This window comes from Mesoplodon mirus (genome assembly GCF_964341445.2).
Source record: "Mesoplodon mirus genome assembly, chromosome: X".
Classification (NCBI taxonomy): Eukaryota; Metazoa; Chordata; class Mammalia; order Artiodactyla; family Ziphiidae; genus Mesoplodon; species Mesoplodon mirus.
Genome location: NC_138981.1, coordinates 15,070,866 through 15,097,685, shown reverse-complemented (window position 1 = coordinate 15,097,685; position 26,820 = coordinate 15,070,866). Strand labels below are relative to the sequence as shown.

General features: G+C 42.5%; 1 protein-coding gene and 1 long non-coding RNA gene across 2 annotated transcripts in view; both read right to left on the bottom strand.

Annotated features, from left to right (window-relative positions):
• The window catches only part of GRPR (gastrin releasing peptide receptor), a gene marked incomplete at both ends in the record, with an annotated part of 30,335 nt that extends 23,106 nt beyond the window's left edge, over nucleotides 1-7,229 (bottom strand). Inside the window, one exon of the mRNA XM_082610128.1 lies at nucleotides 6,817-7,229. Within this exon, the coding sequence (XP_082466254.1) occupies nucleotides 6,817-7,229 (413 nt within the window). The remainder of the gene's footprint in view (nucleotides 1-6,816) is intronic.
• Nucleotides 7,230-26,143: 18,914 nt separating this feature from the next.
• The window catches only part of LOC309796783, a 205,153-nt gene continuing 204,476 nt past the window's right edge, over nucleotides 26,144-26,820 (bottom strand). The window contains exon 4 of the long non-coding RNA XR_014292501.1: nucleotides 26,144-26,327. This is a non-coding gene — a long non-coding RNA (uncharacterized lncRNA). The remainder of the gene's footprint in view (nucleotides 26,328-26,820) is intronic.

The following is a 26,820-nucleotide window of genomic DNA, read 5'->3' as shown; positions in this document are numbered from 1 at the left end:
ACCTGTGAAATCCGACGCTATCTCTGGGTTGATAGTGTCAGAATTGAGTTGAATTCTCAGACACCTAGCTGGTGTTCTGAGAATTGCTTGTTGGATGTGTGGGGAACCCCTTCCCCCAATGTTGGAAATTGAGTCTCAGAACACCATTTATAAGGGTATGAACTTGAGGATGACTTCTACTTGTAGCTGCTACACTTTATCATTTTGTCACTGCTTAAACATCAACCAAGCTGTAGTTATTGTCCTCTTACTAGATATAAGGTGGGCCTGGGCATTGTAGCAGGCACAGACCCCATGAAGCGTCTCATATAATGAAGGAAGTAGAAAATACATCTATAAAAAGGACCTAGTAATACAAGGTAGGATAAATTTGATATTTAAAGAACAGTACAGGCAAAAGCATCTTAGGAAAGGGGAAAATATCAATGAAAGCCAAAGGGTCGGGGAATCTTCATGGAAGAGAAGGGCTTGAACTGTGCCTTGAAAGACTGGTAGCATTTGGATAGATGGAGGGAACAGCCCAGTCATCAGGGAGGGGGAAGTGAAGTAAAAGAGGGGAGGAGTCAGGGAGCATGTATGGGAGGCGATAAGAGTATAGCTAGAGCAGTGTTTGCTCTGGTGAATTTTGAGATAAGAGGTAAAAAGATAGACTGGCAGATGGAAGAGGGCCAGGCAAAAGAGAATGGAAGGATCACACAGAAGTTCATAGCACAGACTGGAAAGTGAACCCCATAGGTATTCTTCAGAAAGTCTCAAAACCTCATCAATGGGATGCCTAAATTCCCCCAAGCCTGTGACTGGTGATTGTATTGGGTTGCCTGTATTCTTCTCTCTTCATCTCTGAGCATCTTCCAATAGAAGATATTTTACAGACAGGAAGAGCCCATGCAGCTGGGAGGCATTCGATATTTGCCTGAGGGATTCCTGATACCCTCAATGAAAGAAAGCAGCTAACATGGATCCTGGGAAAGAGATTTGGACCCCAAGGCACAGAACAAACTCTCTTCTGCGTTGTCCAACAGAACTTTCTGCAATTATGGAAATGTTTTGTGTCTGTGCTGTCCAGTAGAATCACATGTGGCACTGAGCACTTGACATGTGGCTGGTTTGACTAAGGAACTGAATTTTTAGTTGTATTTAAATTAAATCTTAGGAGTTCCCTGGTGGCCTAGTGGTTAGGATTCCGGGCTTTCACTGCTGTGGCCCAGGTTCAATCCCTGGTCAGGGAACTGAGATCCCACAAGCCGTGTGGCACAGACAAAATAATAATAATAATAATAAATTAAATCTAAATTTAAGTAACCACATGTGGTTAGTGGCTCCCATGTTGGACCATGCAGCTCTAGATGTCAGGAAAGGCTGAAAACTACATTATCTCATAAATTCCTTGCAGTGAACTCAAAGAATCTGTACTCCAAGAAGGTTGCATTAATGTAATACTTTCCTGTTTCTTTACACATTCCAAATCACAAGGGAGGGGAAAACTTAGGAAAAGTCTTTTCTATGGAACCAAAGAAGGATCACTTTACAGTGGAGCACATCTGGCCATAGGATTTATTCTGTCAGCCCCATTCTAGCAGAAATAAAGCTGAGTAATAATACTGAAGCAGACACAATATAACTTGGGCATGTAATATAAATGCTATTAACATTAAATCCAGCTTTATTCTTTGCTTTTATACTGGAAAAGAAAACGCAAACTCCCTTTATCCTTTTCCTGTTAGGTCTTAAATTCCACTTATATAATATTGAGGCACCTAGTATAGAGATGGGCATCTAGTAGCAAAGACCAGTATGTAAAAAATAAATACATCCATCCCAAACATTCACTATCTCTCCATCCATCTGCCCATCCACTCATCCAACCATCTATCCTCCTATCCATCCACCTGTTTCCATCTATCCATCCATCAACCCATCTCATCCCCCAAATCTACTTACTGACTCACAAAGAATAGATTTTCTCTCATTTGCCCAAATAATGAGAGTTTAATAGAGAGGAATAGAGAAGAAGCAGGTGACTGTGTGATATATATATATATATATATATATATATTTTTTTTTTTTTTTTTTTTTTTTTTTTTTTTGCGGTACGCAGGCCTCTCACTGTTGTGGCCTCTCCCCTTGCGGAGCACAGGCTCCGGATGCACAGGCTCAGCGGCCATGGCTCACGGGCCTAGCCGCTCCGTGCAGCATGTGGGATCTTCCTGGACCGGGGCACGAACCCGTGTCCCCTGCATCGGCAGGTGGACTCCCAACCACTGCACCACCAGGGAAACCCCTGTGTGATATATTTTTTAAGAGTATGCTTTCAGATGATTAACCATACTTTTAATTAACCAATATATATATATATATTTTTGTGTGTGTGTGTGGTACGCGGGCCTCTCACTGTTGTGGCCTCTCCCGTTGTGGAGCACAGGCTCAGGACGTGCAGGCTGAGCGGCCATGGCTCACGGGCCCAGCCGCTCCACGGCATGTGGGATCTTCCCAGACCAGGGCACGAACCCGTGTCCCCTGCATCGGCAGGCGGACTCTCAACCACTGTGCCACCAGGGAAGCCCCCTATCAATATATTTTTTTAACTTTATTTTTAAATTTTTAAAAATTTTATTTTTGGCTGTGTTGGGTCTTCATTGCTACGCACAGGCTTTCTCCAGTTGCGGCGAGCGGGGGCTACTCTTCGTTGTGGTGTGTGGGCTTCTCATTGCGGTGGCTTCTCTTGTTGTGGAGCACGGGCTCTAGAGCGTGGGCTTCAGTAGCTGTGGTACGCGGCTCAGTAGTTGTGGCGCATGGGCTTAGTTGCTCCACGGCAGGTGGGATCTTCCCAGACCAGGGATCGAACCCGTGTCCCCTGCATTGGCAGGAGGATTCTTAACCACTGCGCCACCAGGGAAGCCCCTAATCAATATATATATTTTTAAAAAATAAATTTATTTATTTTATTTATTTAGTTTTGGCTGCTTTGGGTCCTTGTTGCTGTGCGCGGGCTCTCTCTAGTTATGGCGAGCAGGCTCTAGAGCGCAGGCTCAGTAGTTGTGGTGCACAGGCTTAGTTGCTCCACGGCATGTGGGATCTTCCCGGACCAGGGCTCGAACCCATGTCCCCTGCATTAGCAGGCAGATTCTTAACCACTGCACCCTCACGGAAGCCCTAATCAATATTTTTTGATCACCCATTAGGTACAAGAAACCATGTGAGGCACTGTAAGATATAATATATAAGAAATCTCTGCCTTCTACATTCTTAATAATCTACTTGAAAAGTCAAAGCAATGAATATATGAGAGACTAAAAAAAGAGAAGTGAATGAAATACTTCAAAACAGCAAGATGAAAGACGGCACGAGATAATTCATGTATCAGATAATAAGCCTCATGTTTAGAAGAGGGCCAGAAAATCTGGACTAGAATGGTCCAACTTAGGGCTTTAAGGAGGAGGCTTGAGCCAGAATCTGAGTGATGGGCAAGATGACAGATAAAAATCATGAGTTTAAAATTTGGAAGGGCCTTAGAAATAATCTAGCTCAAGTCTATTATTTTACAGATGATTCAACTAAGGTCAGAGAGGTAAGAGACTTGGTCTGACTCCATTGTATGGGTAGTAATGGCAGAAAAAAAAGAAGCCTAAAATGCAGGGCTGTTGATATCCATTCCACTTCCATACATCACATGGGTTGGTGAGAAGAGTCTTCTATTTAGGAAAGGAGAAAGGATTCTGGAGAGTGGATGTGACTCAGCATAAGCAAGGAAGCAGAGCCACGAACTTGTTGGTGTAACAACCGTGTATGAGGATCTCAATGTGTGTAAGGAGGGGAAGATAGCATGGGGTGAGGGGGAGGCTGGGACCAATAGTGAAGGGGTTTGAATGCAAATCTGCAATTGGTCAGTTTCGTGAAACACAGAATTCTGGTTTCTGGGACTGCCTTGAAGTCTCCCTTTAGTGCCCCAGTATAAACTTTTCTAGAAAAATGTTATTCTTTTCATATTAGCAAAGACTCAAGTTCACCTGGGGGAGAGAAAGCTGCAGAAGGGAGGCTGGGATAAGTACTTGCATTGTTGGTCAATCTATAGGGGGCAGGGATGGATGACTACCATCCATCCTGAGTCAATAGATTTAGGATGGGGGCTAAGAATTTGCATATTTTTAAGCTCCCCAATGATTGCGATGATCATCCAGTTTTGAGGGTCTTCTGGTTCACCCTTTGACCAATCCATCAGATACAGACTACCACTTTGGAAAACTCTTTGACAATATTTACTAAATACCTGCCCCTATGATCCAGCAATTCCTCTCCCAGGCATATACCCAAGAGAAAAACTTTTGTTCCCCCAACAGGCATGAATAAGAATACCCAGAGCAGGTTATGATCAGCCCCAAACTGGAAAAAATCCAATGTCCATCAGTATTAATATGGATAAATAAACTGAGGTATATTCATACAGTGGAACACTACACAACAATGAAAAAGAATAAACCATTGCTATGTGCACCAACGTGGATGACTCTCCCAGACATAAGGATAAGCATAAGAAGTATGATTCCATGTATAAGAGATTAAAGAACTGGCAAAAATAATACATGGTAATTGAACTCAGAATAGTGATTGCCTCTCTATGGGGTTAGGTATTAACTGGAAAGGGACATAAAGGAAAATCCTGGGGTGCTGGAACTGTTCTATATCTCTATCTGGGTGGTGGTTATGTTGTTATACAGAATATGTGAAAATATATTGAGCTGTACACTTGTTCAGTTTACTGTATATAATTATACCTTGTTGAGAAGAAAAAATACGGATATTGTGTGTGTGTGGTGTGCGTGCGTGTGTATTTGCCCTGCCAACCTCATGAGGTTGTTATAGAACTCCAATAGCTTTTAAAGATGAGACACATAGATAAGTACAGTCTCATATATTTTAACTAGCTCAATACCTATTCTTGTTGAAATTGGTTAGAGGCACTACTTGTGATTCAGGTAATTGGTCAGCTTTTTTAAGCCTTAACAAAACAAAAAGTTAGTTATATGGAAGCTTACAGTAATTTCTGAACTTGGGAACCCCGGAGAAGAGTTCCCTGCAGCTGTATCCTTCCATTGCACTCCCTCACTTTCCTCTCCCTCACTCCCTCCTCCCCCACTCCCCACCCCATCCCAGGAAGACAGGAAACGCCATCTGTACCACTGCACTCACCAACCCGGAAACCAAAATCTCATTATCCCATCAAGAAAATAACTGTCATCCTGAGGTGCCCTTGGCCACTGGTAACCAGCCACAAACTTGCTGCCAGCTCCACAGTTTGCCTGCCCTGGCTCAACAGTGAGACTGCCTGTGGTCATCAGGCCTTGGTGGGCATATGTTCAGGGTTAGAGCGAGCTGGGGGTGAGTGGCAGGAACCGAGAAACCCTGCCTAGTGGGCGCCATGTGCAAACCTCGTTCCTGGGCTATTATTTTTCAGTCTGAGAAAGTTGTGTGTGCTGAGCAGTGTACTCAGGCAGCTAAGCATAAACACATGTCTACAAATACTGATAACACTATCTTTATTTGTCCATTACTCCACAAACCCAGATCACCTGGGGACTGTTTGTTCCTCTACAAAGTGAGAATCCAGCACCGTATGTATTCAAATGTGGGACATTTTCTTCAGAGTATAAATTTTCAAGAGCTGCTTCTATGCCTTCCTCAGTACACTCTCAAATCCCTTTGTATCTTTAACTCCATAACATACAGTTGATTTTAAAATAAAAACTGATAGTCTCTGGTTCCTTGCACCAGTTTTTCTTAATTTGACCATATGGTCGACAATGTGTCTGAAGCCTATTCATTACTGTGTCCAGTTCTATTGCCCAGAAGTACATAAGACATGCTCAGCAATTTATGTGAACAATCTGCAGGTATTTCCTGACTGGTTATTTCAAGCAAGTGTTTTTTACGTGATAGACACCTGATAAATGCTCAAAGAATTAATATGAATGTTTAAGAATGAATAAATGTGAATTTTTAAGCAATATGTTCACACAAGAAATGCAGTTCACAAATATGTATATTTCCCAGAATAAAACACTGTACTGGACTCCCTCCCCCCGCCCAAAAAACAAAAACCCTAAAAGTATTGTATATGGAAGTACATCAATAAAGATACTAAAATTTGAAATCAACCTTGAATGGAGCTTTCTCAAGGAAAGAAAAAATCCAAATAATGCTTGATTTCACCTAAGAGATACTTAGAAAAACCAGCACACAAACTGTTCAGTTCCAGAGAACCAAATACAACATCAGCTGTGAGAAAAGTTAAACTGTCTGAAGAGAATGGATTTCAAGGAAATGCTGCTTATTTTCTCTTCTTGGTTATTTCTGAAAGAATATTTGAAGAAGAAATGCAGTGGGACTTTTCTGTTCTCTGAAGACTTTGAATTGCTTCCAAGAAACATTTACCTGGGGTTTAAACTCTATTAGGTGTGATTTTTTTTTTCTCACCAGTCAATTAATTTTGCAGGGAGTGAGAAGTTAGGAAGAGGCAAGGCTAAATCAGCTGTCTCCAGAAAATGCACCTCAATCTTATACTCAGAGATCTTTTTTCTCAGCCACCCCCCACCCCCCCAACCCCACCCCTCACCCCCCCGCTATCCACTGACTTTTCTTTCTGAAACCAATATGTCAAACTCAAGAAGTAGTCCCTAGAACAGAAACATGCCTGGAAGGGAATGGAGTTTGAGTGAAACTTCCCTGCGCACAAACAGCCCTGTTTGTCCCGATGTGGTAGCTCATTTACCGAGGCATCTACCACCCTCAGAGAGAAGGTCGCTGTCCTCCAGGACTTACCTGTCTGCTGAGAGAGCTGTGAGTGTGAAGACAGACACCCCTACTGAGGTAAGCTGGATAAAAGGGATCAGTTTGCAGCCAATCCTGCCAAACAGCCATCTGTCGGCCAGGTACCTGCTGGCATCTACGGGCGCACAGGTTACCAGGAGAAGCAGGTCTCCCAAAGCCAGGCTGGAGATGAAGAGGTTCGGTACATTTCGCATGGACTTCACGGTACAGAAGATCTTGATCAGGGTGATGTTGCCAACGAGGCCTATCAGAATGATGACCCCATAAACTGCAGGGATGACATACAGGACCCCCGGGTGGAACCAGTCGTCGTTCATGGGGCGATCCACACTGTGATTAGAGATGTTGCAGTGTACGAAATGGTCCACTTCCAAGTTTAGAAGCAAACAGTCATTCAGAGCCATCCTCTAGGTTCTTTCCCACCTAAAAAGTGCCCTTAGATGCTGTTGCTTAACTTTTGACTTTGCAGTTTGGTGAAGATGATGATAAAATCTATGCTGGGCTCTTTATCTTCTTTAATAAAAATACTCTGAGTACATAGAGACTATGGCATTCAAAATTGTCACTATTCTGATGCTGGTGCTGCTCTGGTCTTTACGTGACCAATGTAATACATCTCTAAATTCAGTAAGTTAACAACAAAACACCCCCAAAAACTCAGCTCCCAAAGAGCTTAGAATCAAACACACTCTGTACCAGCTCCTTCTACCTCCATTCTAGTCTGAGTCTCCCTGGCTGCAGTTTACTAAGAACTTTTGGCCTGCTATTTTCACACGGCATTTCCCATCTTTCCTGATATTTAGAACCTGAAGGTTTAAACAGGGTAGAAAAAAACTGTACCGAGAAAGCCTGAAATGCTATAGGCAGGAATGCTTTGCACGTCACCGGCTTCACCAGCAAACGGCAGCTCTGCTGAGCTGAGGCTCTGAAGAGGAACAGGGCTACTTATAGGCAGAGAATGCCAGCCCCCTGCTGGACACTTCAGTCACTGCCCGGCCACCTGCTCTGCCCACATGAGACTCGCCCAGCAATCTGCGGGTCCTAGCAGATAATTTGGGCTTCTCTTTTTCAGATGCAGCACTCTGCAAAGCACTGGAAATCTTTCTGATACTAGGCTCCAAATCCAGACTCACATCCCATTTTCTCATCTTTTCCAATACATTAGGATGACATGCTAAGGTTGCTATAAAATGAGGTCTGTCCCTGAATTAAATTGCACACAGATGAGCAAGGCGGACACATGTGAGCGGCCCCACTCAGCCTTCCCACTGCCTGTTTGAACAGGGACTGCTACTGAGGGCAACTAGGCACAGGACTCCTGCCTTAAACCTTCAGCACCTGACATCTGGGAAGAGCAGAAAGCAGAACGCACACACGCTCTGTCCTGTAGATCTGCCAGGCCATTCTTTTTCCCTTTACCAGAGAGAAATATAATCAGAAGCCAGCTGTGTTCTAACTCTCACAGATAAGTAGTCTTTTCCAGAAGAATTTTCTCATTGGATCTAAAAGGTACATGAATTGGCATTCTGGTGCAGCTATTTGCAATTTTTAATTAATGTTTGCTGCATTTTATAGCAAATTTCCTCGTAAGCTCTGAGTGGGAAATGAACTGTAAAGGAGTCACAGATAGAATACCGAGGAATTGGGGAGTGGAAAGAGTAACTTAGAGTTGGCAGGTGCCAGGAAAGGCTTTACTGAGGAGGTACTATTAGATTTAAGCTTAGACCTTTAGCAAAAATGTATAAATACATTACAAGGGTTACATGAAGCTCTTCAAGCTCTTCCAGATACATCGCAGGAAGCCAGTTACTAGCGGGCGCTGCCACTGAAAGTTTGGTTTTTCAGGATTCATAAGGAATAAAGAAGCTTGCACTCATCACCATGCCAGGGCCCACCAAGTGTGTTGCCATGGAAATTTCCAGTGGCAGCTTACAACACTGAGGCGGCTGCCATGCTTCTTCCACAAGCCCAAGGGCTTGTGCTCCTCTCAGCCAGCAGTAGAGTTTAATGTTACATGCCCAGAGGGGGAAGAGCTTCTCAGTGGTGATGAGTAGCACCAGTAATGAGTCAGTAACCACAAGCCTAGTGGTGTTGATGAGTTACTGGCAGTAGAGCTTAATAATGCTGTACATGGACTCCGTGCTTAAGTCCTGGCTCCCTCATTCATTACCTTGGCAAGTTACTTGGTGTCTTAAGCCTCAAGCTCCTCATCTGTAAAGCGGGGATAATTCGTGAAGTTAAATGAAATTACCCATGTTAAGACTTCATAGTATTTGGCACATAGTAAGTGCTCAAGTAATAATCAGCTGCTATTATTAAACCTATTATTATTGTTGTGATTGAAAGAGACTATTTTTGTGATTTTGTTTTGGAAAAGCCCAGTAAAGTCAGAAGAGCGACTGACCTCAGATCAATAGGCTAAAAGTTCTATCATAGCAGCCAGTCCTCCATTTACTTGAAAGACATTTATCAAACACCTGCCAGTTTCCAAGCACTGTGTAAGAGCCTGAGAAAAATAACACGAAGATACATGTTATTATAAGACCCGTCATGATCCCAACTACTCAAGCGTAGAGTCAGAGGACCTGGTTTCAAAGAATAATGCCAAGAAGGGTTTTCAAGAAGATTCTGCAAATGCTTCTGTTCGTTCTATACCGTATTCATAATTCTGCTTCTTGAAATTGCTGTGGTGGCTTTCTTCTCTGATCATTTACCTTTCTTCCTCTCAATGACAATCATTGCTTCTGGCGTTGTTTTTGTTGTCATTACCAGAGGGACAGCCTTGTAGGAATTATGCCAAAACTCAGAGAAATTTACCACTCTTGGAGTAGAAGAATTAGTGAGGCATTGAACTGCCCAGGGTAGTCCTGAGCATTTCGAAACAGAGGTAGCAAAAGCCAGAACCTGGCTATATTATTATATGAAACCCGGGCATCTTTGGGCCTTGTAACCTTCTGAAAGTTCCTTGAGTGTTGTTTAAATAGAACTAAACTCTGGCTTCTTTAAAAAAAAAAAAAAGTCGCAGCATTTAGACCCCATCCCCTCCCTTTTCTCCAGAGAAGGTGACATTTGATCTTTTTTTTAAAAAGATTTATTTATTTATTTAATTTATTTTTCGCTGCATCAGGTCTTAGTTGCTGCACGCAGGATCTTCGCTGAGGCACGCGAGCTTCTCTCTAGTTGTGGCGAGCGGGTTTTCTCTTCTCTAGTTGTGGTGTGCAGGCTTCAGAGCGCGTGGGCTCTGTAGTCTGTGGCACGCGGGCTCTAGTTGAGGCGCGCGAACTCAGCAGCCGCAGCACACGGGCCCAGTTGCCCTGCGGCATGTGGGATCTGAGTTCCCTGACCAGGGATCAAACTCATGTTCCCTGAATTGCAAGGTGGACTCTTCACCACTGGACCACCAGGGAAGTCCCGACATTTGACCTTAAAGGCTACTTGGCAGAACCCTTTGAACAGAGAAAATAGTATGCACCTAGGATGGAGGCTTAAAGGAAAGAGCATGGCATTGAGCAGGGGACAGCTTCAAGCCCGGAAAGGGCAGCCAGATTGGAAGAGGGGGGGCAGGGAAAGAGCAGTGTGAAATGAAGCCTGAGGCAGGTTTGGGTGAAATTGTGATGGATCTTGTATTCTTGTTAAGAAGTTTGGTCTGAAGGGCATGTTTTTGGTTCACAAAGAGGACTCCCAGATGTTGTTTTGTTGTTTCCCTTGATTTCTTTAGACACCCCCGTGTGCTGAGTCAACCACACCTCTTAAATCCAACTGGGCTGTTAGTGTTTCTTTCCCTGTAAGTTACACTGATGCTGAGAATTATCAGTGATTCCTCATGGCTGTTGCTGGTGTTAGGTGTCCTACAACACTATAGACTGTTCTGATGGCATTTTAGGAGTGAGGATATATTGAGGTTCAACACCTAATATTTTCTGGGAGCAAGGATGTTTTAAAAAGCTAATTAGAGAATTTTGATGTCATTTCAACTAATTAGCTATAATGACTCTTTCCATCCCTACCACTATGCGTCTCCTTCCAGCAGATCACCAAACATACTTAGACATTTGCTTAGCTTTTTATTTAATGGTGAGCATGAGATGCCTTTGACTTACGAAAATGACATAGAACAAACATAATACAAAGTCCCCGTCCTCAGGGACTCCAGTTTCTGAATAGAATTGGAGTGTGACTCAGCATCCTTTCTTATGTGTTGGGGCAGGAGCGTCACTTCTATTTCAGTCAAGAGAGTCACATTTTCCATTCTTCCAGAAAATTGGATTTTTTTTTTAATATGGGGGCAGTGCACAGTCATTTGGTAGAATTTGGGAGGATAGGTAGACTCAACAGGACCAAAGAGAGTAAAGACAAAGTCTCTGCCCACCAGCTATGTGCATGGCACTGTGTCTTCCAGCAGCTGGCATTCTTGGTAGACTGACAATGAACATACACAGAAAAGATAAATTAATTATAGAGTGGGTAGAATTTGTAGGTGGAACCAGAGTAAAGAGAAGGGGATGCTTTGGGTCTGTCTGTGAGATAGTCTGGAACAAAGCTGTAGAGGGGAGTAATAAATGAGAAAAAGGAGATTGGATCTGCTGGGAAAGACTCTACATTTAAGGTTTCTGGTTGGACTTCAGTCTATAAAACACTGGTTCTTCAAAAAAACTCAAGATTGCCTGGAGTGCTTCTTAAACATACAGATTCTGAGGCCATACCCCAGACCTATTGAATGAGATCTCCAGGGATGGAACCCAAGAATAACTATTTTTCATGAGGTCCTGAAGGGATTCCAGCCCTCTGCTATGCTGGGGACCAATGATGCAGGCAGTGTGTGACCCAGAGATCACGGCAACATTACAGTCCTTGTGCCTGCCCTCTATGGAAGGAGAGGGTGAGCAAGGAAGCACAATAGGAGATTGTTGCTATGGGCCCTTGATACCCAAAGTGTGGTCCTTGAGCCAGCAGCTTGGGTATCACCGTAGAGCTTGTGAGAAATGCAGAAACTCAGGCACCACCCCAGATCTCCTTAATCATAATTTGCATTTTAACAAGCTCCCCAGGGATTCATGTGCACGTTAAAGTTTGAAAAGTACTGCTCTAGGCGTTAGGGAGCTCTGGCAGAAAAGGTTAAGAAACCAGGGCAGGAACTGGGAACAGATAGGAAACTGGAATCTCAAGCTCAGAACGAAACCAGCAACTGGACCAACTGGAAGCTGACTGAAGAATCCCTCATTTAGGGTTTTTGATATCCCCCTGACAATGGCTGGGAGTTGTCCTGGACTGCATGGCAGGCAAGCTGTTTTTGCCACAAGACAGGGGCCAGAATCCCATTACAAATGTAGGGAATACAGGCAATGGAGAAGCCCAAGATGGTGAAATTTTTTAGGCTTGTGACTCAGTATAAACAGCAAGAACAAGAGGAAAGCCACTCTGGAGGGAAATGCTGAATCTGGTTTCAGGCATATCGAGTTCAGTATATGAACAAGGGAAAGGAAGGAAGTCAACGGAAATGACAGCTGAAGTCTGGAGGCAGAGAGGTAAATAATTAAGAGGACTGGCTGGGAACCAGGATGATGAATGACAATAGTTTAACTGTACAGAGAAATCACCAAGAATCAAGTGAAGTTAGGCTTTGAGGAAAAGGTCATGTGCTGAAAATCAGTGGGTACCAAACATGATTGCAATATTACATTTGTGGCAGCACCATGGAGAAGCTGCTGAAAAGATTGCAGCAACCCTTGCTTGAGAAGAATCAGAGATGTCAAATTTTAGTGCTGCAGCAGGAACAAAAGAGATGGATGACGGTATCCAGATCCTGTAATGCTGGGATCACTTCAAGTTCCCTTCTTTTTTCTTAACATTCTGTGACTTTTCATGGTGCTTGGAAACTCAGGAGAGATGCGGGGAGTCTCCTGAAAGAAAGAGTCAAGTTTCATTTTGTGCCACACAAAGCTGCAGAAGGGCAGGTCAATGCCCAGAGAAGGCCTGGAGTGGAAGACCAGACTCTCAGTCAGACCCAAGGCTGACAGAACACCTCGTATGGCGGTTTTAACATATTCCACCAGTTCTTGGTACTCTTTCCTTCAAGAGGTGGAGATAAATTTTCCTCCCCTTGGATATGAGCTGCACTCAGTGACTGGCTTCCAACAAACAGAATGAAGCATCAGTGATAGTGTGTAACTTCCAAGATTAGATGACAAAGGACATTGCAGCTCCCTCCATGCACTGTCTCTTAGATTACTTGCTCTGAAGGAAGTCAGCCCCCATATTGTGAGGACACTCAAGTGACCCTAAGGACAGATCCACAGGCTGAGGAACTGAGGCCTCCTGTCCACAGCTCTGTGAGTAAGTCATCTTGGAAATGGATCCTCCAGCCCCAGTCAAGCCTTCAGATGACTGCAGCCCCAGCCAACATCTTGACCACAATCTCAAGAGATACTCTAGGCCAGAACCATCCAGTCAAAGCACTCTCGAATTTCTCACCAACAGAGACTGTGAGTTAATAAATGTTTTTGGTTTTAATCCACTGCTTTATGGTAATTTGTTATGCAGTGATAGATGTGGAACACCTGGTAAGTAGAATGGATGAAGGGCGGGGGGAACCACCAAAAAGACAAAATAAAACAGAAAAGAAATACCAGAAAAGGCAAGTGCTATAAGCCAGGTTGAACCTTGAGTGGTTAGAGTGTGAAGGAAAATATGGTCAAATCTAGAAAAGTTAGAAGGCCCCCAAAGGGCCTTCTTATACTTCAGTGACAACTAAAAGCTCCATTTTCCCCCTGCTTGAAATCTCCTACCAGCATTTACCTTTCTATTTCTCTTAGCAAGTTTTCTCATCCTTTTCTTGTAAATTGCTAGATAATGAATAGTACAGGATCTATGGGAAGGGGAGAGGACAAAGGATAAAATAATAGAAAGAACTAACATTGATTCCAGATGTTTTTTTTTTTTTTTTTTTTTTTTTCTTTTTGCGGTATGCGGGCCTCTCACTGCTGTGGCCTCTCCCGTTGCAGAGCACAGGCTCCGGATGCGCAGGCCCAGCGGCCATGGCTCACAGGCCCAGCCGCTCCGCAGCATATGGGATCCTCCCAGACCGGGGCACGAACCCGTATCCCCTGCATTGGCAGGCGGACTCTCAACCACTGCGCCACCAGGGAGGCCCGATTCCAGATGTTTTATACATGTTCCCTCATGGAGTCCTTACAGCCACCCTATATATAGGACTATTAACATCCCTTTTACAGATGAGGAAATGAGGTATAGGGAGGGGAACCAACTGGCCTAAATTTACACAGTTAATAAGGGTGTTCCGGTAACCGGGTGCTTAACCACTAGACCACACACCTCTCAGGGGACAAAGGGTAGCAGCAGAGAGACAGTCATGCCTCATAGTTCTCCTGGGAGGTGAAACAGATAAGTAGGAAAGAGGGGAAATGCTGAAACACAAGGAAGTAGAAATTAGGGATAATTAGGGAGCTGAAAAACTAGTGGAAGAAAACCACAGAGAGTCCAGCAGCTGTGGTTTCTATTTCTTCCTTGGCAATGGTGTCCTGTGTTTTTTGTTTTTCTGTTTTTTGGGGGTTTTGCCTCTAGGGAAATAAACAGGATGCTTAGTTCCTGTCTCATGTCTACAGTCACATTTCTTTAATATCAAAGTAATTTAAGATGTAGAATAGAGAGAAGAAGAAACTCACTGGTTTCTAATGGTGACGGGACCTCAACTGTGCTTCCTCTTTCAGTAAACAAGATGAAACATCCTCATGGAAACATGAGCAAATTATGCATCATTTTGCTGAAAACACTAGCTTCAGAGTGACTCTTAACAACAGTGAACACGCCTCCATTTCTGATCTCCTGGCAAAGAGGCTACTCATGGGCTCAGAGCAAGACTTGATGCATCGTTTTTCATTCCACTCTCACATATCCTACTCCTCTAATAGTCCTAATTCCACTTCTGCATCGCTTTGCCAACAGTAAGGACACCACCTTTCAAAACGAACAGCTTCAACTGTACTGCTGGGATGAGAAAGACCTCACTCCAGTCCTTTAACAACATCCACTCCTCTCCCCTCATGTGTAACCTCTCTGTTTGATGATTATGATTGACAATAGTCTTGCTCTTTGGGTTTTGTACTATTGGAATCAATTCCCCAAGCACATTCTCTTGCTTTAATCAAAGGTGTGAAAGTGTGGGAACCCTGCCTTTGAGAAGAGATTGACCCGACCTCCCCTGCCACCACCAACCTCCCAGCTGCAAAGCTGACTTAAGAGGGATGTCTTATTATGTCTACAGCAAAGACAGCCTGGTTGCCAAGTATCCAAAAAATAAAAGAATAGACAGTTAATAACTTTGAGCAGGTTAGAACAAACGATGATGTTTACGGGCTTCTGAAGTATTTTGTTTGAGATGCAGTGACTTCAAATGGTCAGGGGAGCAGAATTCAGTTAATAATTTTTAAAAATCTTCAATTAAAAAAAAATTGTTGAGTTGAAAACAATCAGACCAGAAAAAGAGTGAGGAGAAGCTTTTGTTACTAGGCAATCCAGAAGCATCACAAACTGTGCTCTGGAAGAAAAGCACTTTTTACCCTTTCTCAAAAACAAGGAGATACAAAAAGCAGGGCTAAAGTTTTTCCTTAGACTTAGCTGTTGCTGGGCCTAACCTGGACCCATTCGCCCCTTAAATTCTCACTCTAAGGTCTGGGTCCTTTGAAGAACATGTATAGGCAGGGAATGGGAGTTACAACTAGTATTTGCTGAGGATTCATTCACCATGTGCCAGGCACTATTCTAAACGCTCTCTTCTCTTTGGATTTTCAACCCTATTAGGTAGGTACTAGTATTAGTCCCATTTTAAAGATGAGGAAACCAAGGTCCAGAGAGATTTTATAATTCACCCAAGATTACACAATTAGTCACGGCTAAAGTCAGCTTTCAAATTCAGGCAATCCATGTTCTTAATACCATTCTCATTCCATGGGATTTCTGAATAAGAATTCTTGCTATCTAGAATCAAATATATTCTAGATTTCAACCAGAATCCCCACACCTTCCTAGCTGAGAAAATTGAGACTCCCAAAAATTAACAGACTGTCACAGTAAACTAATGTTGAGTGGGGGTCAGAAACTAGGTCTTCTGGGAGCTTACCGACTTCTCTTCTTCCACCTCCCATCCACGGTGCTCTCTTAGGAGACACTTCATCAGAGGAACAATGCATATACAGAGATCCGTTTCTCAGATCTTCCTTGTTCAGCTACAAGGAATACAGTGAGCTAAGAAATTCCAGTTGATAAGTGGCTTCAAGATCCACATTAACTTTTGAGCTGAGGCCATGCTCTTCTCAGCAGCCCCCAGCCAAAGACCCCAGCACGGCGGGAACACTAAGACCTGGTCATTTCTGCCCAGTGAGGGACTCTTCTAATGGGCAATCTTTGCCCAGAGCTTCCCACTGGGTTGGTGAAGACTTTTTTGGAGCTGCATTGTGGTCTGAGGCTCTCCCCTTGTATCTTTCCTTCCCCTTGTATCTTTCACAGGTGTTACCTCCCCAGCACATCTCTTCCTCACCTAATGCTGTTTCATTGCCTGCTTTATGGGGAGGACCCACTGGGAACAGGAACCAAGTCGACTTCTTTGATACTTCCAACATTGTAAGTGGAAGAAAATAATCAAGTTTAGGAGTCAGTGTTCTGAATACTGCCTTTGCTCCTCTCACTTGTCTTTATTACATGTAAGATCTCTCAGTGCTAAGATACAACATTGTGCTTTCAACAGTCTCTTCCATGAAGGTGATCCTTAATGTAACATTCCCCTTTAAGAAATTCCTATACAATTAAGAATGTAATGAACGTATCCCACAGAAGTGCTTGTTCTTCTCTAGGTAGGCTCTTTTGCTGCCCTATAATTTTTCAAACATGCTGCTTGAAATGCCCTAAATCCCCTTCATTCTCTCCTCCAGAATGTCACTCCTATAAGACCTCCCTGGAGTTCCCCAGGCAGAACTGTCCCACAGCATCATCACCACTACCACCAGTACCATACATCATCACTGTTGACATCTACTGAATACTACTCATTACCAGAACTACATCTGAATTACCTATTTGACCCTTACAACCACACAATGAGGTAGGTAATAGTATTGTACCCATTTTACAGATGAGAAGTCAGAAGCACAGAGAAGTTAAAGTCACATATCTGGAAAGGAATGGGGCTAGGACTCAAGCTCCAGATATTGAAGGACTATGCTATGAAATAGCAGGCCCTGTTCTTGTCTTTTCCTAGACATCTCTTCTTAAGAAGTGAACAACTTGCAATTAAATCTGATTAATACTTAAGAGGCCTGGTGGGAGAAAGAGAGGGAAAGACTCTCTGCTTCTGCTGCTGATAAAGTTAATTCTGCAGATTTCCCAGGGCCCTCTTGTCTTTTATTCCCTTTACTTTCCTCTCTCCTCAGTCTCTTCTCCTTTCTACTCCTTGATTCCCTGAAACGTGAAGTAGAAAACTGGAATTGCTGTTATAAGGGTCTGCAGACTGGGGAGTGGAGGACAAACCTATGCCACTTTTTCTCTGTTTACAGTTTTGGTATAGGAACAATGTGATTTCTTCTTAGTTCTTATTGCTGGGCGCCCATGTATACATCCCACTGAGATGAGGAGCAAAGAGCATGGGTCGGAGACACGTTAAATTGGTAGTAATAGTGCAACTCTCAATACAACCTCCCCCGTGTATGAGACATGTGACCTTGGGCAAGATTCGCAACCTCCGTGTATTTCTATTTTATCATTTATAAAATAGGAATAATAATCTCTAACCCACAAGGTAGTTGTGAGCATTAAATGACACATAGCAGTGCTCAATAAACACTAGTTCCCTTTTGCGATATCATTGACTAACTTTGTGCTTGATATTCACAGTCAGCTCCAGTATAGTCTTTTGAACCACATTGTATACAATCAACTAATTCCTATCTTTTATGGGAAGACTTGATTTTTATCTATAAGCACACTGCCTTTATGTGATTATACAATATAAATATATTATATATAATAAAAATACATCATAATCACTATAGTTATTTTTGGACACACAAATCAAATGATTTGATAAGGAAGCTGATGTGTACATTTGACTGTAAAAAGTAAATCTTATTGGTGAATAGGAGAAATTTTGTTCTAATTTATGATATGATGAAAAGGGATGTTAGAGTTCTAATAAGGCATGGAATGGCAAAAGGATTGTTAATTGAATGTAACCCCTGGGTAATTTATGACTATAAGGGACTAAAATATTAGGAAAATGGGTTTTTAAACTGCTGTAACATTTATTCACACATCTACTCACTCATCCATGTACTACTTCATCTACCCATCCATCTATTATTCATCCATCCTCCATCCATGCATCCATCTTTCTAACCATCCATTAATTTATTATCCAGCCATTCATCTACCCATGCATCCATCCTTCTATTCACCCATCCATTCCACTAATCCACTCAAGGGACTAACACTGCAGTGCATATAAACACATATAGGAAATGGTCCTTGCCATATGAGAACCTTCCATTTAATAGGGGAGAAAAGAAAATAAGAGAAAATATGAGATAAATGCTCTTGAGAGTTGTATGTCTACAGATTTCCAAAGCATGAGAACTCACATCTGACAGAAGAGAAAGACAAACTTCTTTAATGAAAGAGACAGAATTTACTTTGGACTTTGAAGATTCTTAAAGAATTGGTACGATACCATAAACAGAAGAGAGAGTACATTTTTGGGAAAGAGGTTGGTAGAGAGGGCAAATCAGAACTCTGAGAATGGTGAATATTTTTAGCCAGATGATGGTGATAGAAGGTTAAACCTAAAAGGTACATTGGGGGGACTTCCCTGGTGGCGCAGTGGTTAAGAATCCGCCTGCCAATGCAGGGGACATGGGTTCGAGCCCTGGTCTGGGAAGATCCCACATGCCGCGGAGCAACCAAGCCCGTGCACCACAACTACTGATCCTGCACTCTAGAGCCCATGAGCCACAACTACTGAGCCTGCGTCCCATAACTATCGAAGCATGTGCACCTAGAGCCCGTGCTCCACAACAAGAGAAGCCACCACAATGAGCAGTAGGCGCACCACAACGAAGAGTAGCCCCCGCTCAACGCAAGTAGAGAAAGCCTGCACACAGCAACGAAGACCCAATGCAGCCAAAAATAAATAAATAAAATAAATAATTTTTTAATTAAAAAAAATAAAATGTTTTAAAAATAATAATAAAATAAAAGGTATGTTGAGGGGGGAGATCATGAAAGGTCTGCAATAATGGTCTGGGAAATTTGGTGTTTTCTTGGTAGGCATGCAAAGACACTGAAATTCTTAAGTAGTAGGCTGATACAAAGTTGTATGTGCCAAATATTTTTAATCAATTTCAATTTTCAATTAGCTATTTAATAGACAAAATATAATAAACCCAAGGTTCCAAAACTTTCTCAGTTTACAACACTCTGTGTCTCTGTAATTTTTTCATGGAACCCCTGGGCCAAAAGGAACACCTAACAACTCCATTTATTAAGTAGTTAAGTCCAAATGACTTATTGAATATTTGTATCCTAACAACTAAGTAGCCATCTGAAAAAAATAATGCATGGAAATAAAAAATATGTATTATAGAATTTCATTCTTGAATGACCACAATTACTTCCCAATGGGATGGGTGTACCTGTTGGACACTGTACAGTTTCTCAAACCTTGGAGTAAGATTGGCCACCACCACCCTCATTTTCTGTTCTACACTGATTTTCACTTGGTATTTTCTTTTTACCACAGCAACTGCTGAACTTCGACCTTCACAAAGACATCATGCTATCAGAAGTAATGTCACCAGATCTAATGTTGAAACTGTGAGCTACATCAAGCAATTAGCTTGCATAGTGTCAAAAAGACATTGCATAGCCCCATGTTTCTCTCAAAAATTTAAAACATCCTGCTGACCCCACTCCTGGGTATATCCAAAGGAAAGGAAATCAGTATCTCGAAGAGACAACTGTGCTCCCATGTTCACTGCAGCATTATTCACAAGAGTCAAGCCATGGAAACAATACTAATGTCCTTTGATTGATGAATAGATGAAGAAAATGTTTTATACACACACACACACACACACACACACACACACACATATAATGAAATATTATTCAGCCATAAAACAGAAGGGAACACAACATCACTTGGGCAACTCAAGGGCTCCTAGTTCTGGGGCACCTGGGACATCAGCACTCTCCCAGAGGGGCTGGTGTAGCAGTGAGCAGCACCAATAGCAGATATTCTTGAGGTGTTCAAGGGGAAGAAGATGAGAAGGCCTCTCATGAGCCGCTAGAAAGGGATTTTGCAAAGCCAGTGAAATCTGGACTTTTCTTTTTTTTTTTTTGCGGTACGCGGGCCTCTGACTGTTGTGGCCTCTCCCGTTGCAGAGCACAGGCTCCGGACGCGCAGGCTCAGCGGCCATGGCTCACGGGCCCAGCCGCTCCGCGGCACGTGGGATCCTCCCGGACCGGGGCACGAACCCGTGTCCCCTGCATCGGCAGGCGGACTCTCAACCACTGCGCCACCTGGGATGCCCTGGACTTTTCTTTTTAATATGAGCAGTTTAGTGCCCATGGGCTGGAGAAACTTGGGTTGACACTGAATGAAAACAGTACCACGTTTAACATGCAGCAATGTGTCATATGCCTCTTCGGATAATAATTATAGAAATCTATGAATGGCTTTTAATTATGTGGGTGGAAAAGAGAAAAATCTAGATCAAATAAATGTAACCACTTGTGCAGTGTAGTAGAATTCTAGTCTCCTAATTGAGGCATTATGTAGCTTTTTGACCTTAGGCAAACTTTGTATGGATGATTAAATGACTGGCCCTAATTCTTCATCCCATCCTAAATCCATACCCTTGGCAGGGCCTCACTGTGGGCAGAGAGTATTTCCCTGCCCTTTAACTTTGAGCTTGGCCATGTAACTTACTTTGGCCAATGACATTTGGGTAGAAATAACAGTGTTTCAGTTCCAAATCTAGACCTTAAAATGCCTTGTGCACATCCACTTGCTCTCTTGTGCCTTCACCATTACCATGAGAAAAACCTAGTCCAGTTGGCCCACTGGTACAAGGAAGATGAGAGTCACCTGGAGCAAACCCAAGGACCTAAAATGTGAAACAGAACTACCCTAGGCACAAAAATCTAGATCAGCCAAACCCCAAATCAGCAAATGCCCAGAGGTGCATGCTAAATATATGCTTGTTCTAAGCTTCTAAGAGTCTGCAGTTGTTTGTTATGCAGCAATAGCTGACTGACACATCTTGTTATCTTTCTGGGCCTCAGTTCAGTTTCCTCATCAGTAAATGGAGTAAGTTTACTAAATAACTTCAGATCTCTTCTAGCTTTAACATTTTTATTTCTAAAATGAACTCCTCTTCATTTCTATGTAGCTGAATATTTTTCTTTATCATTTCTTGTACTTCTAAAGTACACTGATTTCAGAAGGGCTGCTCCTGTGGCTGGATATGTCAGTTCTAATATTTAATAACACTCACTGAGCAATAGAAAGTCTTTCAACCATAGCTAAAGAGCCACATGAAACGTGCAGAATTGATCCTCAGATAAACAGTATACATTTAATTTCTGACTTTCAAAGTAAAAGTTTCAGAAAGAACTCCTTGTTTCTTTACTGACTAAAAATAAGTATGTCTCCTGGACAGACAGATGTGAGGGGAAGAAGGGTCAGCATCTCCCAGACTCCTGCGAAGCATTTATATTTTAGCTTATGGAATTCTAGCCAAAAGGGTTGAATCAAGGCTTACCTTTGGGGACCAGCAATCATTAGCCTCTTCCCTGGTAAGATATCTCTGTATTCATTTTTTTATAACAACTTCTCGACTATACCATGTAATTTCTTCACATAGCAAAATAACACTATTTAACTTTTTTTCAGTATGGAAAGTTAACTTTCTCCTTTGTTTTTCTTCCTTTTCTTTGCTGCGTTAGAAGAATATACAAAAACCTACTCCACCACCAGCACTGCCACTACAGGTGGAATGCATACACAGAGCTGAGCCCGCCAGGCTAAAGAAGGCTAACGACTTGGTTCATCCAGCTCTATCAAGAAAGAAGAGGAGAAGAGATGGAGAGAGAAAGAGGTAGGGGTGTGTGTGTGTGTGTGTGTGCGTGTGTGTGTATAAATAGGGTGTAGGGCTGAACCTTGGAAGGAATAGGGGTGGAACAAGATACTGGGTGTGGTAGGCTGAAAAATATCACCCCCCCAAATATATCAGGTCCTAATCTCTGGAACCTTGTAAATATTACCTTATATGGAAATAAGACCTTTGCAGATGTGATTAAATTAAGGATCTTGAGATGAAGAGATTATCCAGGATTGTCAGGGTGGACACTAAATGCAATCATACGCACAGGGAGGTAGAGGGAGATTTGACAGATGAAAGAAGAGAAGGTAATGTGACCACAGAAGCCAAGATAGCAGTGATACAGCCACAAACCAGGGAAGCCAGCAGCCACCAGAAGCTGTAAGAGATGAGGAATGGACCATCCCTAGAGTCTCACCCTGATGACACCTTGATTTCAGCCTAATGATATTGTCAAGATCCTTAGCTCAATCACATCTTCAATGATCCTGTTTCCTTATAAGGTAACACCTCTCTCTCCCCCTCCACCTCTTTCTCTCTCCCTCTCCACCCCCATCCCCACCCCTGCTGCTGAAGCAGATGCCAAACTGGGGAATGAGATAATGGTTTCCTCTCATTGTACATCCCCCAATCTCTAAGAATTACTTTATTCCTCCCCTCCCAATGCTTCACATGGTTTCCCATGTGGAAAAGAAAAAAATCATTATATATATATATATATATATATATATAGAGAGAGAGAGAGAGAGAGAGAGAGAGAGAGAGAGAGAGAATATATGTATTGTATATATTATAGTTATTTATGAAATCGTATAAGTTTAAGAATATAGGCATATATATTCATCAAGTAGTAGAACTTTCAATGCAAAGATACATTAATGTTTTTCCTTTTTTAAAGAACCATTACCCATGTGCTAGCTTAGAGACACTTAGGGGATCTGGTGTAATCTGACTTCTTCCAAAGGTCCCAGTGGCTCTGAACATTGCCCAGAAGCCAGTTCAGTTCTTCATGGTTTGTTCAAGGAAGATCAGAGTTCAGGCTGATCTTCTTTATCTCCCTAATTGTTGGTGAGTGCAAAGAGTCCTGAGGCTGTCCCAAATCTAGCAGTCTGCTTAATAATCACTCCTCCCTGGCTTCTAAGGAAGGAGGAGATCAGTCTCTGACAGAAAAAGCTACTGTGTTGTGAATGTATTATCTTAGCCCCTTTTAAGCACTCAAACTAACCTTGGATGCAAAGAAAACTTGTCAAGAGTTATAGAAAAAGCTCTATAAGCTCTAAGTTGTCAATAAAACTACTGAATTCACTTTCTTATTCTTCTTCTGCTTGTCTTTAAAATCCCCAGTTGACTATCTCAGGATTCACAGTGTCACCCAGCTAGGGCTGTTTCTAGTTGTTGGCAGGGAGTTCTCAAATGAAATAGCAATTATTTGGTGCTGTTTTGTGCAAATTCATCAAGTATATCACACAAAAGGGAAAGCTCTCCCTCGACTCCAGCTCTTCTGGGGAGGGGTGTGTGTGTGTGTGTTTCTTGGTCAAATTCATTTCTCCTGCTCACTCCCTTTTGGTTGTGCACCTATAATAACTCAATTTTGCTTAATCTGATTATACCTGACTGAAAACAAAAAGCAGTGTTTATATGATATATTGAAGGATTTGTAAGGGGGAAGTGTTTAAAATTTTAACAGACTGTAATAGTTTAAATAGTTTAAATGCAGCGTTTCTTTGGCTTACCACCATTGACATTTTGTGCTGAATAATTCTTTGTTGCGGGGAGAATGTCCTTTGCATTCATAGGATGTTTAGCAGCACCCCTGGCTTCTACTCACTAGATGCCAGGAGACCAAAACTGTCTCCAGACATTGCTGAATGTCCCCAGGAAGGGGGGTTGAGAACCACGAGTTTAAACTGTAAATCCATTTTGAGAAGATGCTTGTAAGAGTCTGAGAGAGACTGCATTGAAAAATGTATATTAGAGGGCTTCCCTGGTGGCGCAGTGGTTAAGAATCTGCCTGCCAGTGCAGGCGACACGGGTTTGAGCCGTGGTCCGGGAAGATCCCACATGCCGCGGAGCAACTAAGCCCGTGCGCCACAACTACTGAGCCTGCGTGCCTACAGCCTGTACTCCACAACAAGAGAAATCGCTGCAATGACAAGCCCGTGCACCGCAACGAAGAGTAGCCCCCGCTCACCGCGACTTGAGAAAGCCCACACACAGCGACGAAGACCCGACACAGCCAAAAATAAATAAATAAAATTTATTTTTAAAAAAAGAAAATGGGGCTTCCCTGGTGGCACAGTGGTTGAGAGTCCGACTGCCGATGCAGGGGACATGGGTTCGTGCCCCGGTCCGGGAGGATCCCACATGCCACGGAGCGGCTGGGCCCATGGGCCATGGCCGCTGAGCCTGCGCGTCCGGAGCCTGTTCCCCGCAATGGGAGAGGCCACGACAGTGAGAGGCCCGCGTACCGCAAAAAAACCCAAAATGTATATTAGAAAGTGTTGTAGCCAGCCTGTAAGAGGGCTCCCCACGATCCTGCTTCCTGGTATTCACACCCTTGTGTAGTCCTCTCCCACACTTAACAGATCTGACTTGTGTAACCAATAGGATATTGTGGAACTGAGAGAGTGTGATTTTTCAAATTAGGTCATAAGAGACATTGCTTTTTGAGATTTCTTGCTCTGGGAAAACTAGTTGCTGTGTCATGAGAACACTCAGCAACCCAATGGGCAAGGTCCACATGGCAAGAGCCTTGAGTCAGCCACCTTGGAAGTGGATCCTCCAGCCCCTGTGAAGCCATTCCTGGAAGTACATTCCTCGATGACATCTTGACTGCAACCACATAAGAGACCCTGAGCCAGAATCACCCAGCAAACCACTCCTGAATCCCTAACGTATTGAGACTACTTACTGTTTACTGTTGTTTTAAGCCTCTAAGTTTTACGGTAATTTGTTACATAGTAATAGATAACTAATAGAATTTAGAACAAATATTACTTTCAAGCAAAGAAAACATTTCTCTGTTCAACAGTTTGTTTCTGTTTGTTTTATAAGAGAGGCTTTCTTTGATCTAGTTAAACAAAAATTTAAAGAGTAGGTATTATTGATCACAGCATAACTAATAGAAGGACAGAAGCAGATTGAATGAATAAAGCTAAAGTTTCGGTGAGGAAAAAACAGAACACCTACTTTAACTGGCTAAATTTAGGGAGATGCCTAATTCCTGAAGTAATGGGATTAAGCAAATAAATACTTAATTTATTGCATAAAAATATGTCTGTAAATGTTGGCTTTTTATTTGTTAATAAATTGGGTTCCACTTAGAATGTTATTATAGGTCATTACAACACTAATATTTGTTTAAAAAATTAAAATAACTATAGTTTATTTTGTGAGATTTTGCTATCTGGGTTGTGTATCAGTTAGCTATTGTCACACTAACGCTGCATAACAACACCCCTCAAAAACCCAGTGAGGTACAGTAACAAATATTTACTTCTTACTCATGCATCCTGGGGTCAGTTAGATTTTGGCTGGGCTTGGCTCTAGGCTATGGGTTCAGTTCATCTCTGCTGCATACATCTCTCATCCTCGTTAGAACAGCAGCTTACTCGAGGTATGCTCTTCTCATGGTGATGACAGAAATGTAAGAGTGTAGAGCAGAAACACCTGATATCTCTTTAAGGCCTAGACTATGGCGGTCACTTCTGCCCACAACCCATTGACCATAGCAAGTCACATGGCCAAGTCTAACATCAATGTGGAAGGGAAATACACTTCTCCCATGGAGTTTTGGGGAAGTAGGGTGGGAAGGAATGAATACATGATGAACAACAGTCTAATCTACAGGTTGATTTCTTCTTTTTGTCTGTTTCTATACATTTATCATTCTTATACTGCTGTAGACAAATAGAAACTTATGTTTCACAATTTGCAACATGATTTATGCTTCACAGTTTACAAAGCTGATTACATGTATTACAAGGCTTCACTTTCTATCATTTTTCTGACAGGTACGATACTTTTTTCCTTTGGTTAGTCAGGCTATTATATTAAAACATTATGGGGGAAGGTGAGGCTTATCCCATGGAGGGGATGTCAGTTGGGAATGCATTCAACAGTAAATAACATGAAACTCAACTTACGGTTGCTGAAACAAATAGGAGTTCATTTTTCTCATGTGACGAGCAGTTCAAAGGCAGGCAATCTGAGACAGATGATATCATCAAAGACCCAGCTCTTTATCTCTTTCTGCTCCATGATTGTTAGTGCACAGGCTTTTGTCTTTGTGGCTGTAAGATGGCTGGTGTAGCTTCATATGTCGAGTCTACATTCCTGGCAGGGAGAAAGGAGAGAGGACCATGGTAGTTGACAGTCTCTTCTTATGTTCAGAAAGCAAAACTTTCCCAGAACCACCCTAAGTAGATTTCCACTTATATCTCATTAGAAAATAAGGTTTCAAGCTCTATATCCTTTATAACAAAAGAAGGCAAGGATGAAAGCTATTGGAAAGGGTTGTTGAGACAATCGACGATATCTACCACATAAGGGACATGTGATCCCTGTACTCAACCACCCCTACCTCTAAGCAATCTTTACCTTCAGGTATCCACTTGTAATAATTACAAAATACACATCCCATGGATATCCCTAACTAAACAATAACCTTGTCCCTGGGCCTCTGTTCCACTTAGGAACTTGCCCATCTGAGCGTTTCATCAGGTGACATAGAAATTAATCCTCAGTTTTCTGTATTGATTTAGAAGTTTTGATATTCTCAAGCAATGTTATAACTTTTACTGATTTGAAAAATACCAGGCAAAGCTAT